Source organism: Schistocerca nitens, chromosome 4 (assembly GCF_023898315.1).
Source record: "Schistocerca nitens isolate TAMUIC-IGC-003100 chromosome 4, iqSchNite1.1, whole genome shotgun sequence".
Classification (NCBI taxonomy): domain Eukaryota; kingdom Metazoa; phylum Arthropoda; class Insecta; order Orthoptera; family Acrididae; genus Schistocerca; species Schistocerca nitens.
In genome coordinates, this window is record NC_064617.1 from 855573387 (window position 1) to 855589475 (window position 16089).

The window sequence follows — 16089 nt, forward strand, 5'->3', positions numbered from 1 at the left end:
GAATAGTGGAGGTGTCTATGCTGAAAAAAAAGGGAAAAACTGAAAACTTTTGTCAGAAATAATGAGTTGTGTAATTATTTCTAAAGAATTAGTAATTGCCGAACGGTAGGCTGCAGACGGGCACTGACATACCTGGGTAGGGTCCGGGTATGACAGCAGCTGCAGTGTGACCGCCAGAAAGGCGATCATCAGCTTCTATTTTTTTATGCATAAAATAGCTGTCGGCTGACACGAGTAGTGTTCGAGTGTTACCACCAAACTGAGACCCAGACTGAACAGTGCTATGAGTTAATTGAAGAAACATAAAAATAAATACTAACTTCCGTTAAGTTACGATTGCTTCACGTACATACGATCGAAAAGGCTAATTACTAGTGACTGCGTTTATTTTTGAATATTTTTCAATTTAAAAGCTCTGTAAATCCACAAAAAATTCTACTGAATATTTCGGTATGATCGTTACACCGATCAAAAAACTGTGCTGTTATAAATCGAGTTAAGTTACAAGAATGTATTACACTACAACAGTTCTTTTAAAAAGTTTGTTGAAAATTTCTCATTGCGGAACACTAGTAAACAGAGCCGTAAAACTACCATAGGCTGCCACAGACAATCGTTAAGTAAGCGCTGCCTACAGTTGTTTTTCCTATTAGCTTCCTTTAGTTAAGGCCGCACCTGTGTTACCTGTATGTTAGGTCTGCTGCATAGCTATCAGGCGTTACCTTGTAACGATAGCTTTCTTTACATATGCCATCATGTTCCCAAAAAAACCAGAAGCGATGAACCGTCTAGAAACTCATTAAAGATATGTAAAGGGCTGGGTAACCTGTAGAACATTTTTGTACCACATAGCTATCCTCCTGTAAGTTACTAAAAAATAAACAGTATTTTTAGCAAACCTGAAATTGTCAGTGTTTAGTTCTGGTTTCGTTCGAAAATTATTGCTCTGTAACGAGAAACAGACGGATGTTGTAGTTAAGATACAGAAAACAATACAGATTAATCATACAGCGCTAGAAAACGTAATTTCCTCAACAAAAATGTAAAATAAAAATAAAAACCGCGAAACAAAAATAATCAGCCATTGCTTGAATATCTACTCGAACTTATATAAAACATATTTCTGTCATTCATAAACAACTTTCCCATATATCGATGATAAGAGGGAGCTGTTGCCTTTGATCATGAAGAAGAATGGTTGTATTGAGTACAAAATAAAAACAGTATATGTATCTTTTGTATGTGTATACACAATTTACTTGCAACAAAAGTAATTAGTCTGGTTACATTAAAGCACAGAAGTAAGGCGATCAACTAATTTTTGTTACTTATAAAATTTAATTTATATTCTGTAAGGATATAAAATATACAATGGACTAACACTGAATGACGTGCGGTTCTAATTATGGGGAAAACAAACGAAAAAGAAGAGAGATGTCGTCAGCTCCCAATTCCTCCCTTACACATTCATTTACATTTCTTTCCCTACCAATGCTACCAATATTACGGTAATCCTACAACTCAATACTTCACTTACGTCCTGTAACAAAACTACCGAACCGTTGTTTTGGTAGAGAATAACTCTGCTTGTAAACCATTCTCCTAAAACAATTTTAACTGCAGGTTATTTAGGAAACAAAAACGTATTTATTTGGCGCGAATTCGTGAATGAATATCCTGCGCCCATAATTTAGGTCAACTGGAAAAGCAGTAAGGTTCCGAAAACAATCCTACACTTACAACGTGGAAACGGCAAATAGAGCAAATGTCTGACCTTACTATTGATGAACTATTCTGTGAGAAACCCGCAATGTCCTCACAATGACGCAGAGCTATTAGGGCGGTAAGACGGTGGAGCCCATTACTTCGCGCTTACTGACAGTGACCAGTGGACCGTGACTCCTCGCTGCCATTTATCCGCCCCCCGGCCGCCAAAGCTTTATCACGTTTCCAGGAATGCAGCTCAGCGTTCGGCGAGCGCTAACGCTCGAGTGCCGGCACCCACGCCGCGGTCCCCCCTCTTATCGGAACGGAGCTAATAATTCTAGCGCGATGACGCGGGCGGCCGTTGTCGCCGCGCCGGCTCGCAGATTGATTCTGCGTAGAACAGCGCGTGGCGCTCGCTGACGCCCCCCACCAACGGCGGCGGCAGTCAGACACCGCGCATGCGCGGGCCGGGAGCGCGCGCGGTATTTAAATAGCGCGCTGCCGCGTGCGCTAGCCACTACCGCCGCCGCCGCCGCCAACCGAGCAGCCATGAGGAGGTCTTCCGCCGTCAGAGCCACAGCTGCGATGATGCTCGCCTTTCTGGCGGCCGTCTCTGCCGCTGCTGTCATCCCCGCACCCTATCCAGGTAGGCCCGTGCCTGTCTGCAGCCTACTATTCGGCGCTTACTCATTCTTTCGAAATTATTACACGATTCATTATTTCTGACAAAATTTTTCGCTGGTTTCCCCCTTGATTTTATCGATATAGGCAACAGCACTAATGAGGCTTTTTTCGCTGTCTTTAATCATGTTTCTTCTGTAACATCTTTCGTAAATTAGATACGCTTTTCATTTCACAGATTCAAACGCCTTTTCCTTGCAGTAATACAATAATTACTCACGATTTAGTTACATTTCGCCTTTTATAGTGAAAGTATTCTTGTGGTTCTTTCTTTTCCTTTCTGGAATGATGCACTTTTGCTTTTACATGTGATGCAGACTGAAAACAATTCCTACCATACTTTTTACACGAATAAAATGTTACTTATAATTACTCTGCCTGCAAAATCTTCATTTTCTCCCACGTGGTCGTAGTAAACACAGATTTTGCAGGACAGACGAGTGACTGTAAGCAGCATTTTGTTCAAGTATAATTAAAGGTGTGAATTATTTAGGACCTGTAATAATCACACGTAAAAACACAAAGGAAGGTAGTATCCACTGAAGATACCTTCAATACAAAATATGAAACGCATCATGAACGAAAATGAGCATTATCTTGGAGCCAGAAAAAGGTGTTTGGATTTATAAAACGATTATTTATACATTTTATGAGAAAAGTGGTCATGCTAGCACTTGAGGTTTTCCAACTATCAGTACTAGATTAACGTGCTGAAGTTAAGACGTGGAGTACTAACAAAAATTACCAAGTCACTGCGTTCACGACATTGCATTCCGCATGTTCTCTAGTCCTGGGGATAGTTGAGTTCCATTCATATTTGACAACCTATGAACAGCTTATCATATAAGCAACTGCTACCGCATCAACATTTTGAATGAATGTCATACTGTATGCCTTTTCAGTATGGTTTAATTTTCTAGGACTATCTCGGCATTAGATACTTTGAAAGTAGACGGGGAGCAATTAGTGTTATGTGGTATGATGACATACCACTTTCTCTCATGTAATTCTACATGGTAAGTTTCTGCTTTTTCAGTTGTCATTTTTGCCCCTACTTGTTGCTCAAAGCATGATGCATTTGTATTAAGAACAGAACTGAGTCATTGTTTTACTTGATAGTCCTGATAACAATGACTGTTATAGTAAACGTTGGAGCGTATTGTCTTCAAAAGTACATTATCAAGTAAGAGCTACCTGTACTGTGAAGAATGCAACTAGCTTATTGTCGTGCCCTGGAAACATTAATATAATTATAGCAGTAATTCTTTAAATTGTCCAGGATATCTCACAGAACAGTTTGCGTACAGATATTTTCCTTTATTTAATACATATTTAAAAGTATAATAGCTATGGTCCTGTTTCACACAGCGCAAGGAATGTTAAGATGAGTAATCAAAAGTTTCTGAAACTTCCAGCTGCTAACTAAAAAAAAACTTGTTTATCGATAAAATAATTAAAGTAAATCCGTTGATATCAAACAGCCCATGTTTGGTTGGTTATTACTGTTTCATCTAAGCTCCACAGATGTGATCTAAATTATTAGTAGACTATGAAGATCAATAATTCCGTGAAAAATTCAGTTAAGCACAAATGAAAGATTTGTGACCGCTGGATATCTCTCTTATTCTTCTAAGAGTTCAAATCTTATGATAATGTATTTCATTAATTATAAAAGGAACTTTATTTAATTTAGAACATCAATTTGAAGAATATCAATCATAATAAGCCTGCTTTACGATATTTATGCATCCGACTATTTTACTTTGCGCAAGTCATTTTAGTGACTGGAAACGCAAAGAAAGATACTAGAAAATGTCGATCTTGTTTCTAATGATTGAAATAAAGATAGTTAAGTGAAACTGAAAAAATGAGGAAATGTTAATAATTATGCATCAGGCATCAATAAAAGTACAAAAAAATAAGGAAATTATTGGCAGTCCGTTTTGATTGTGGTCTATAACGCTAAGTGATAGATGACTTCAAAGTTTTTATTCAGCTGTTTCATTTTTGGTAAGTTTTCAGTCTGGGATATATTGCAAATTTCCGTCCATTGTAGTTAAGTGGTCCTCTAGCATCTCCCATGTATGACGCCTATGATGCACTGTTGCTGTCTCTAGATGTTTATTTAACATATATATTTTCAGAAGTCCGTACATTTTCTAACAATATTGACTATGTTACCTGAAGATAAAAAATAGTATTTCTTATTGTATGTTTGTGGAAGCGCTGTGATCATCAATGCATCCATTCACGCGCCCTGCAGCACCCTCAGAGGAATCTGTTCGTGGTGGCAGCCGCAGCATCGCTGTTTTTGTTTGTTGTTGATGCTGCAGCGATGCTGCCGGTGATGTTGCTGCGGCCGCAGAACGTGTGGACAACATTCGAACTTCGTCAGCGCTACTCTCACAAACATTCAGGTTGAAATGCCTCTACCATCGTCATCAGTCGTTGCACCTGTAACACTCACACACTACTTACAATGTAGATTGTCGGTAGAGGCCCTGAAGATGGGTGCCCGCTAACTCACGCTATTAACGGACTGAACTCCATCTACGAACCGAATTCTGGCCGTGAAATTTGTTAAAAATCCTGAAAAAGAAACCCGGTATTACCATGAGGGGTCGCCACTTCAATTAAGTAATGAAAAAATAAAAACAACACAGGTAAAGAGATGCTATTGATCTGCGCATCACAATAAACTGCTGTCCGTGAAACCGAGTTCTCAAAACTGTAAAGCAAACAACATAAATCGGTTCTTGAGGTCGTTCTTCGCTCTTTCCATTTCAGTTTCCTCATAACTGACGCTACCATCGGAAGTATGGGAGAAGTATGTTTTACAAACTGATATTCAAACTCAGATAGTGCTATTATGATGAAGCATAACGTTAGACTGAAATATTATGGTGATTCGGAACTTCAGGAAAAGTATGCTGCATGATAACAAGGAAATTTAGTTAGTAACATCAAAAAAATCGTAAATATTGTTTGAAAATAAGTAAAACAAAATATCTGCAAAGTGGAGTATCATTCATTACTTTCACGGTGTAACGAAAGTACGTTTTCCGAGCACTGTCCTCGCGCATTTCTCACACTAGAGAGAGCAACATTATCCCTTTCTTTCAGCTAGCTGTTCATTCATTCTTTGCAGCTCTTCGCAGCAATTTTCTTGGCAACCGGGAAATGAAAGGTCTCAGTTCAGAAGTGAAGAGAAATATTCACACTTCTTTTCACGCGCAGTTTCACAACGAATAACACGACATTCAACAAGAAACATAACGTTACAATGAAATGAATACCCCTAGCTGCATGCAGGCGTTCATATAAATCAACGGGAAGAGTTGAATATGTGTGCCCCGACCGGGACTCGAGCCCAGGATCTCCTGCTTACATGGCAGGCGCTCTACACCTTTTTCTTTATGTTTAGTCGTTACGGACGTCACATGACATCCGTTCAACTTCGTTGTTGATCCCTTCAATATTTTTTTTTTTTTAACTACAGAGGCCAACCAGCTCTGTGACAAAACACGCTGAGCTACCTTGTCGGCTATCATCCCTCTGAGCCACCGAGCACACCACAGAGAGGATAGTGCGACTGCAGGGAATTACCTCTGGCACGCCTCCCGAAAGGCCCACATTCCCAACATTGTCCCGCACTGTAGTCATAGTGCCCCCTGCCCATTATACTCATTACTCGCGGCTTTTTGCCGATTCCCGTAAGAGTTTGGGCACTGTTTGTGCATCCGCACAGAAGACGATAGTCAAATGGCTGGTGAGCCTATACTACACACACACACACACGCACACGTATATATATGGTTCAGATTAGGCGAATGTTGTGGCCAAGACGACATCGATATTTCATCATTATCCTCCTCAAACCACTGTAGCACGATTGTCGCTTCATGACGTTGATAGTTATCCTGCTGGAAGATGCCACCACCGTAGGGAAATACATCAAGCATTGAAGGAGTGTAACTCAGTAAAGCTCACATAGCCCACGGCTGTAATGGTGGCTTTGGTTAGTACCACAGGTCTCACGGAAGGCCAGATGAATGCCCCCATAATTTTGCCCCCATCGGCCAGTTTCCCTGGCGTAGTGCGTGTTTCGAGCAGCCGTGCGCCTGGATGATGACGCGTCAGGAAATGACCGCCTGCTGTAATAAGAAACCTGATTCATCAGACCATTTGGCACGTTTCCATTGATCCACTGTCCAGTCTCCATGATCGCGTGCCCACCTCTGTCGTCAGTTACGATGCCGTCAGGCCAACTTGGCAACTCATAGGGATCACCTGCTGCGCAGCCCATGTTCGACAATGTGCTCTGAACAGTGCTCTACATACAACTTCTGCCTGCACTAGCACTGTACTGGGTCGTCACATCTGTCACAGGTCGCCGCTTGTACTGTTTGTGATGAGGCGTGCGTGTGGAACACCTTGCCGCCTACTCGTGCTCTCGCCATGCTTCAACAACTTTCCACAGATCTCACGGCAGTAGCACGCGAACGGCTGTCAACTTCGCCGCTTCGAGATCTTTCCATGTGTCAAGCCATTAAAACCTGCCTTTGTCAGTCATTTATGTCCGTGGATTTGCCCTTTTGCGGCCCGTATCACAGCTAGAATGATTCCTCATTCATTTCCGCTCCACTTCTATACTTTCCTTACCCCGTCGCGTACCCTCACCGCGACCAGGCGGGATTCATTCTGGTGGTGGTCACTGGTCATAGTGTTTTGCTTCATTTATGTATTTTAATGTGAGCACGTATCCCACAGTTTCTTGTGGGTATCTACGTACATTTACGTCTACATCTACATACATACTCCGCAATCCACCATACGGTGCGTGGCGGAGGGTACCTCGTACCACAACTAGTATCTTCTCTCCCTGTTCCACTCCCAAACAGAACGAGGGAAAAATGACTGCCTATATGCCTCTGTACGAGCCCTAATCTCTCTTATCTTTGTGGTCTTTCCGCGAAATATACGTTGGCGGCAGTAAAATTGTACTGCAGTCAGCCTCAAATGCTGGTTCTCTAAATTTCCTCAGTAGCAATTCACGAAAAGAACGCCTCCTTTCCTCCAGAGACTCCCACCCGAGTTCAAAATGGTTCAAATGGCTCTGAGCACTATGGGACTTAAAATCTTTGGTCATCAGTCCCCTAGAACTTAGAACTACTTAAACCTAACTAACCTAAGGACATCACACACATCCATGCCCGAGGCAGGATTCGAACCTGCGACCGTAGCGGGCACGCGGTTCCAGACTGAAGCGGCTAGAACCGCACGGCCACACCGGCCGGCCCCACCCGAGTTCCTGAAGCATTTCCGTTACACTCGCGTGATGATCAAACCTACCAGTAACACATCTAGCATCCCGCCTCTAATTGTTTCTATGTCCTCCCTCAATCCGACCTGATAGGGATCCCAAACGCTCGAGTAGTACTCAAGAATAGGTCGTGTTAGTGTTTTATAAGCGGTCTCCTTTACAGATGATCCACATCTTCCCAAAATTCTACCAATGAACCGAAGACGACTATCCGCCTTCCCCACAACTGCCATTACATGCTTGTCCCACTTCATATCGCTCTACAATATTACGCCCATATATTTAATCGACGTGACTGTGTCAAGCGCTACACTACTAATGGAGTATTCAAACATTACTGGATTCTTTTTCCTATTCATCTGCATTAATTTACATTTATCTATATTGAGAGTTAGCTGCCATTCTTTACACCAATCACAAATTCTGTCCAAGTCATCTTGTATCCTCCTACAGTCACTCAACGATGACACCTTCCCGTACACCACAGCATCATCAGCAAACAGCCGCACATTGCTATCCACCCTATCCAAAAGATCATTTATGTAGATAGAAAACAACAGCCGACCTACCACACTTCCCTGGGGCACTCCAGATGATACCCTCACCTCCGATGAACACTCACCATCGAGGACAACGTATTGGGTTCTATTACTTAAGACGTCTTCGAGCCACTCACATATTTGGGAACCAATCCTATATGCTCCTACCTTAGTTAGGAGTCTGCAGTGGGGCACCGAGTCAAACGCTTTCCGGAAGTCAAGGAATATGGCATCCGTCTGATACCCTCCATCCATGGTTCGCAAGATATCATGTGAAAAAAGGGCGAGTTGCGTTTCGCAGGAGCGATGCTTTCTAAAGCCGTGCTGATGCATGGACAGCAACTTCTCTGTCTCAAGGAAATTCATTATATTCGAACTGAGAATATGTTCGAGAATCCTGCAACAAACCGATGTTAAGGATATTGGTCTGTAAACGTAGATAGAGTGTGAGCTTCCAGTTAACGACCCTTCCATTCTTCCATTCAATCGTTCAAGCAGTTTTGGCGCAATCAGAAACGAACGTTTCTTTACTATTAAACTACTTTTTTACAGATAAGTTGGCAAATAATTTCGATAATTTACGGCTTCTTTTCTTTCCTTTTTCTTGTTCAGGAAGTAAAGACAGATCTCTGGGTTCCCAATCGCAGCGTAGGTGCGGTACAACGATTGATACACATTCCCGATCTGGATCTTCCACGTGTTCGCCTGCACGTTTCGCGCCAGTACAACACTTCGCCCTCACGAATGCCACATGGTTTTCTTACTGCATGTCCTTATTTCGTCGATTTTCTGTCCACTTTTTTTATACGGTCCCTGTTTGCTAAGTAGTCTTTCTCTGTCAATCTGACATTTACAGATTCGCAGAAGTTAACGATCGCTCTGTATTTGTAAGCAATACGTTCGATGATTGACCACATCTCCCAGCCACTGACAGCTTCAAAACCATACTACTAGAGATCTTTCCGCTTTCCTGTATTTTGCAAGTTTATGACTTCTCTATTACTTTTCTGTGCCTTATACTGACACCACCTCCTTTTGTTGCTATCGTCCCAACGGCGACCACTGAGTTTACTTCTTCCACTGTCTCTCCAACAACTCTGAGCTCATCCCCGAACTTTGTGCTAACTCTTAACTCCTTAGTCTAGTTGGTGTTGATGTTAAGCACCACCGTATCTGCCTTACTCTCGAACTTCTACCCTGTGTCTTTGAATATGCAGATATTACAGTGAACTCTAAGCCCAAGACATAAAATAAGCAGACTACCTACATAGAACTTATGGCCACTTGTATAGCGCTGATGACCTCGATGTTGAGCGCCCATAAACCCCAGCCACTTGTATAAGTTGTAGTAACGTATTGTGGTTTCGCTCTACCATTGTACACTACCGCAAAAGAAGGAAAAGACAAGGAAATCGTATGTCATTATTGAGTGTGTCTCCTCGCCAACCAAGTTCAGCCATCTACTTGGAAAGGTTTCCTTTTTCGCCCAAATGAGAAATTTCGTTCTGGAACTGTCGTAAGTACACCTATTAAGTGTTAATTGCTCTTCAGTCCGAAGACTAGTTAATGTAGCTTTCCTGTGCAAATCTCTTCATTTATGGCTCATAACTGCAGCCACCGTACATTTCTACCTGCTTAGTGTAGTCAAGCGTTGGTGTCTCTGTACAATGTCCCACGCTATGCACGCACGTACTCTCACTCTCTCTCTCTCTCTCTCTCTCTCTCTCTATCTATCTATCTCTCCCTCTCGGGATGTATTCTATCAACCGATCCCTTATTTTAGTCACATTGTGGCGTACACTTATTTTCTCCCCAGTTCAGTTAGCACCCCTTCATAATTATCCGGTCGACCTGTCTAATCTTCTGCATTCATATGCAGCATAACATTTCAAAAACTTTTATTCTCTTCCTGTCTAAACCGTGTCATGTCAACGTTTTCTTTCATAAACGGCCGCACTCCTGGCAAACACCGTCATAAAATACTTTTTATGTTAAAAATGAAACTCCTGCAGCTGTACTTAAGATTTCATATTTATTTGGCTACTAGTTTCGACGTTGCGTCAACGCAATCTTCAGCCCCTACACTTTGATGATATCAATTTTGTGTGGCTAAGTACTAGAAAAATTATAGCAGCTGTTGTCCCACCATCATTCAGTTTGACTATGGATGTACGAAGGTCATAAAATATTTTCTAGCACTTAAATTTATATTCAATGCTAATAGATGTCTCCATTGAGTGTAGGTGGCTCTTCAGGGTGTGTGCACAGTGTAGAGCCATGTTTCTGATATTGAGAGAAACGAGAGGGCGAAATCCCGTGCCGGCTCATAGCCTACTCCTTTCAGCGAGTACCAGGAGTACTGCTGTGTTTGAAGTCATTATCCACAAGACGTAGAGACCGCCACACCCTTTCACGCCATGAGACACTGTACCACGGTTTGAAATTTAATGCAGGACAATGACGCCATGTCCGGTATGTACCAAAACTTCTACTCCCGTTAATGGCTAAATATCGGCGTTGATAATTTCTTCTATCACCAAGATTTGAAGCGACTGCCTCTGATTCTAGAGCCGTCGCACAGGGGTGATTTACCGACCGGTTATGAGATGGGTGCGTCCACAGCATTTAAACCTTTAACGCCGTAGATAACAATACAGCGTGGTCTCCGGTGGTACGGAATGGTCCGCGAGAGTGATCTCGTCTTTACAGGGAAACACTTGTAATTTGTTTTCCGTACTGAGTACGCAAAAACAGTATATCACGTCTGTGTAAATGTTCGTAAAAAGCTACTGGCCATTAAAATTGCTACACCAAGAAGAAATGCAGATCATAAACGGGTATTCATTGGAGAAATATATTATACTACAACTGACATGTGATAACATCTTCACGCAATTTGGGTGCATAGATCCTGAGAAATCACTACCCAGAACAACCACCTCTAGCCGTAATAACGGCCTTCATATGCCTGGGCATTGAGTCAAACAGAGCTTGGATGGCGTGTATAGGTACAGCTGCCCATGCAGCTTCAACACGATACCACAGTTCATCAAGAGTAGTGACTGGCGTATTGTGACGAGCCAGTTGCTCGGCCACCATTCACCAGACGTTTTCAATTGGTGAGAGATTTGGACAATGTGCTGGCCATGGCAGCAGTCGAATATTTTCTGTATCCAGAAAGGCCCGTACAGGACCTGCAACATTCGGTCGTGCATTATCCTGCTGAAATGCAGGGTTTCGCAGGGATCGAATGAAGGGTAGAGCCACGGGTCGTAACACATCTGAAATATAACGTCCACTGTTCAAAGCGCCGTCAATGCGAACAAGAGGTGACCGAGACGTGTAACTAATGGCACCCAATACCATCACGTTGGGTGATACACCAGTAGGACGATGACGAATACACGCTTCCAATGTGCATTCACCGCGATGTCTCCTAACAAGGATGCGACCATCATGACACTGTAAACAGAACCTGGATTCATCCTAAAAAACGACGTTTCACCATTCGTGCACCCAGGTTTGTCGTTGAGTACACCATCGCAGGCGCTCCTGTCTGTGATGCAGCGTCAAGGGTAACCGCAGCCGTGGTCTCCGAGCTGATAGTCCATGCTGCTGCAAACGTTGTCGAACTGTTCGTGCACATGGTTGTTGTCTTGCAAACGTCCCCATCTGTTGACTCAGGGGTCGAGACGTGGCTGCACGATCCGTCACAGTCATGCGGATAAGATGCCTGTCATCTCGACTGCTAGTGATACGAGGCCGTTGAGATCCAGCACGGCAATCCGTATTACAGTCCTGAACCCACCGATTCCATATTCTGCTAACAGTCATTGGATCTCGACCATCGCGAGCAGCAATGTCGCGATACGATAAACCGCAATCGCGATAGGCTACAATCCGACCTCTATCGAAGTCTGAAACGTGATGGTACGCATTTCTCCTCCTTACACGAGTCATCATAACAACGTTTCACCAGGCAACGCCGGTCAGCTGCTGTTTGTGTATGAGAAATCGGTTTTAAACTTTCCTCATGCCAGCACGTTGTACGCGTCGCCACCGGCGCCAACCTTGTGTGAATGCTCTGAAAAGCTAATCATTTGCATATCACAGCATCTTCTTCCTGTCGGTTAAATTTCGCGTCTGTAGCACGTCATCTTCGTGGTGTAGCAATTTTAATGGCCAATCGTGTATTTATTACGTAGTAAAGTAGTGCCTTCCTTCTGAAGAGCGTCACTGTTACACACAGTATTTGCGTAGTACTCATTTTGGATTGATGTCCTGCTCAAGTTAAGCTACACTTCGGAGAAGCTCTAAGTCCATTCGCTGAACGATGAATGTGGTGAGCGAGCGGCGGCAGCGGAAAGGCAGAAGGCGAGCTTCGTACTGGTTGGCAGGACGTCGGCCGCGCAAGTAGACCGTCTGACCTTCCAGTTGCCTCTCCACTTCGCTTCCTGTCGCCGTGCCTTGCCGCCCCCTAGAAACACTACTGGCGTCAGGACGCTGAGCAAAGCTCTGATACCGCCCACGCGAACGGAGCAGCAAAGCAGTCGTCTACACCGGACTGGAGTGTGCTGTCGTCTCCCGGCATACGCCTGCCGCGCAGGCAAACCCGCCGACTCTGATGTGCCGCGGGCAGCTTCTGTGCCCCGTGCATACGGCGGTGTCTGAGCGGAAACAACATACCACATCAGACGCGACGAAATAAAGGACACGTTAAGAAACTAAGGAATTACATGAGAGTGGGCACTGAATTAAATCAGTGGGGAAAGTTGAAAATTTATGCCGGACCAGGATTCGAACCAGCGTCTCCTGCTTACTAGGCACATGCTCTGACTACTTTTTTTTGTTTTTTTTGTTTTTGTTTGTTTTTAAAGGAACCATCGTTGAACTTCCCCCTTATTCCACAGAGGATGAATGGTCCAAACAAACAAATGTTTTTTGTAAAATCAAAAAGTTACCTCGTGTCTGTAACGTGACTCATACATAAGAATGGATCGCGTCTCCTGCTGAAACTCCTTTTCTGAAGCAATGCTGCTAGTCTGCTACTAAGCCATCTGGACACAGTGGTCATCGCAGCTGCAAGGACTACCCTAGCACGCCTCCCGTCCAAGTCTCGACTTATCCACACATTACAACTGTAGTGCCCCTCGCCCATTAGTCTCATTATTCGCGCCATTTCGCCGATTCCCGTAATAGTTCGACCCGAGTGTGCATCCTCTCGCCTTGATTATATATGTGCTGTGTCTGTTCTCTTGGACGTCCGCCCCCGTTAGCCGAGTGGTCAGTGCGGCGGAATGACACACCAAAGGGCCCGGGTTCGATTATCGGCTGGGGCAGGAGATTTTCTCCGCTCAGGAACTGGGTGTTGTGTTGTTCTCATCATCATTTCATCCCCATCTCCGATGCGGAAGTCGCCCAATGTGGCGTCGATTGCAACAAGTACTTGCCCTCGACGGCCGAACTTCCCTGAATGGGTGACTCCCGGCCCACAATGCCATACGCTCATTTGATTTTCTCTTGGACATGTCCGAAAGAACAGACACGACGTATTCAAAGTACATATTTCCAGTCCTCATTTTGGATACAAAATTTGAACCGGCACTGGCTACGTTTCCTTTTCCATCATCACTCTTCTGACTGGTCTGATTCAACCCATCACCTATTCCTCTCCTGCGCCAACCCAGAGCAGAGCTTGCTTTCAACGTCCTCAATAATTTGTTGGATATATGCCAACTTCTGTCTTCCGTTACAGCGTTTCCCCTCTACTGCTACCCCATGTACCACGTCAATTCCCTGATGTCCTAACACGTCTGCTACTGTCCTGTTCCCTCTTGCTGTCAGCGTTTTCCTCTGATTCCTTACCTTATTGGACCACTTAGTTTCCTACAGCACCACATTTCAAACGCTTCGGTTCTCTTCTTCACCGATTTTCCCACAATGCATGATTCGCTTCCATACAACGCTGTCCTTCAAACGTATATTAGCAGAAATTCTTCCTCAAAATAATGCCCATGTTTTGATACTAGCACTGACCAGCAATGCTCTGTTTGCCTGTGCCAGCCTGCTTATTATGTCCTCCTTGCTTCGCCCGTCATCTTTATTTTACTTCGAAGGAGGCAGAATTCCTTCACTTAATATCCTTCGTGATCCCCTATCCTGATGTTAAGTTTATGGGATGTAGGTGGTTTTTAAGCCTACAGCGCCAAAGAAACTGGTGTAGATATGGGTATTCAAATACAGAGATATGTAAACAAGGAGAATACGGTGCTGCGGTGGGCAACGTGTGTACAAGACAACAAGTGTCTCGCAGAGCTGTTAGATCGGTTACTGCTGCTACAACGGCAGATTATCAAGATTTAAATGAGTTTGAACGCACGAGCAATGGAACACAGCATCTCCGAGGTAGCGATGAAGTGTGGATTTTTCCGTATGGTCATTTCACTAGTGTACCGTGAATATCAGGAATCCCGTAAAACATCAAATCTCCGACATCGCTGCGGCCGAAAAAGATCCTGGAACAACGGGACCAGCGACGACTGAAGAAAATCCTACAACGTGACAGAAGTGGAACCCTTCCGCAAATTGTTGCAGATTTCAGTGCTGGGCCATTAACAAGTGTAAGCGTACGAACGATTCAACGAAACATCATCGATATGGGCTTTCGGAGCCGAAGGCCCGCTCGTGTACCCTTGATGACTGCACGACACAAAGCTTTACACTTCGCCTGAGCCCGTCAACACCGACATTGGACTGTTGATGACTGGAAACATGTTGCCTGGTCGGACGAGTCTCCTTTCAAATTGTATCGAGCTGATGGGCGTATGCGGGTATGGAGACAACCTCATGAATCCATAGACCCTGCATGTTAGCAGGGGACTGTACAATCTGGTGGAGGCTCTGTAATGGCATGCGCCGTGTGCAGTTGGAGTGATATGAGTCCACTGATACGTCTAGATACGACTCTGACAGGTGACACGTACGAAAGCATCCTGTGTCATCACCTGCATCCGTTCAAATCCATTGTATATTCCGACGGACTTGGGCAATTCCAGCAGGACAATGGGACACCCCACACATCCAGAATTGATGCAGAGTCGCTCCAGGTACACTCTTCTGAGTTTAAACACTTCCACTGTCCACCAGACTCCGCAGATGTGAGCATTATTGAGCGTATCTGGGATGCCTCGCAACGTGCTGTTCAGAAGAGATTTCCATCCCCTCGTACTCTTACGGATTTGTGGACAGCTCCGCAGCATTCATAGTGTCAGTTCCCTCCAGCACTACTTCAGACATTAGTCGAGTCCATGCCACGTCGTGTTTCGGTACTTCTGCATGTTCGAGGAGGCCCTACCTGTCTTAGGCAGGTGTACCAGTTCTTTTGGCGGTTCAGTATAGTAAGTAGCAGGAAACCCGCAGTGTTTAAGGAATCGAGCGGCGCCCTCCTTCCCCCTCCGGATGAAATGTCTTCAAACTTTGGATTACAAATGTGTTAATGTGTTCAGTCTTTGGCCTTAAGCCCAACAGCGCGAATAAGATCCGTAAAGGTTGAATTCATACTTAAGGTTTATTTCAAGCCGCTGAGTGCACTCATTCTCAAATAAAGGATTAATATAGTCTGGGTACTTGCGAGGGGTGCGTTATAGCTTTTTTTATCTTTTCAACTCCGCTCCCACTCCTTTGAGAGGAAGGCGGTTATTACCTTTACAGCGCTTCCGTCTAGACAGCAACTCATACGTGTGATGAGTTTGGTTGCAATCTGTCAGTGATCTAGGGGGAATTGTTGCGCCTAAGGGTGACAATTATTGAAACATATGAAATAAAATCGTCATACTTGCT

The 16089-nt window shown here is 44.1% G+C and overlaps 1 protein-coding gene across 1 annotated transcript in view; it reads left to right on the forward strand.

Annotated features, from left to right (window-relative positions):
* The first annotated feature begins 2235 nt into the window (after positions 1-2235).
* Positions 2236-16089, forward strand: part of LOC126253302 (uncharacterized) — a 184469-nt gene continuing 170615 nt past the window's right edge. Inside the window, exon 1 of the mRNA XM_049954533.1 lies at positions 2236-2353. Within this exon, the coding sequence (XP_049810490.1) occupies positions 2257-2353 (97 nt within the window). The 5' untranslated portion in view covers positions 2236-2256. The remainder of the gene's footprint in view (positions 2354-16089) is intronic.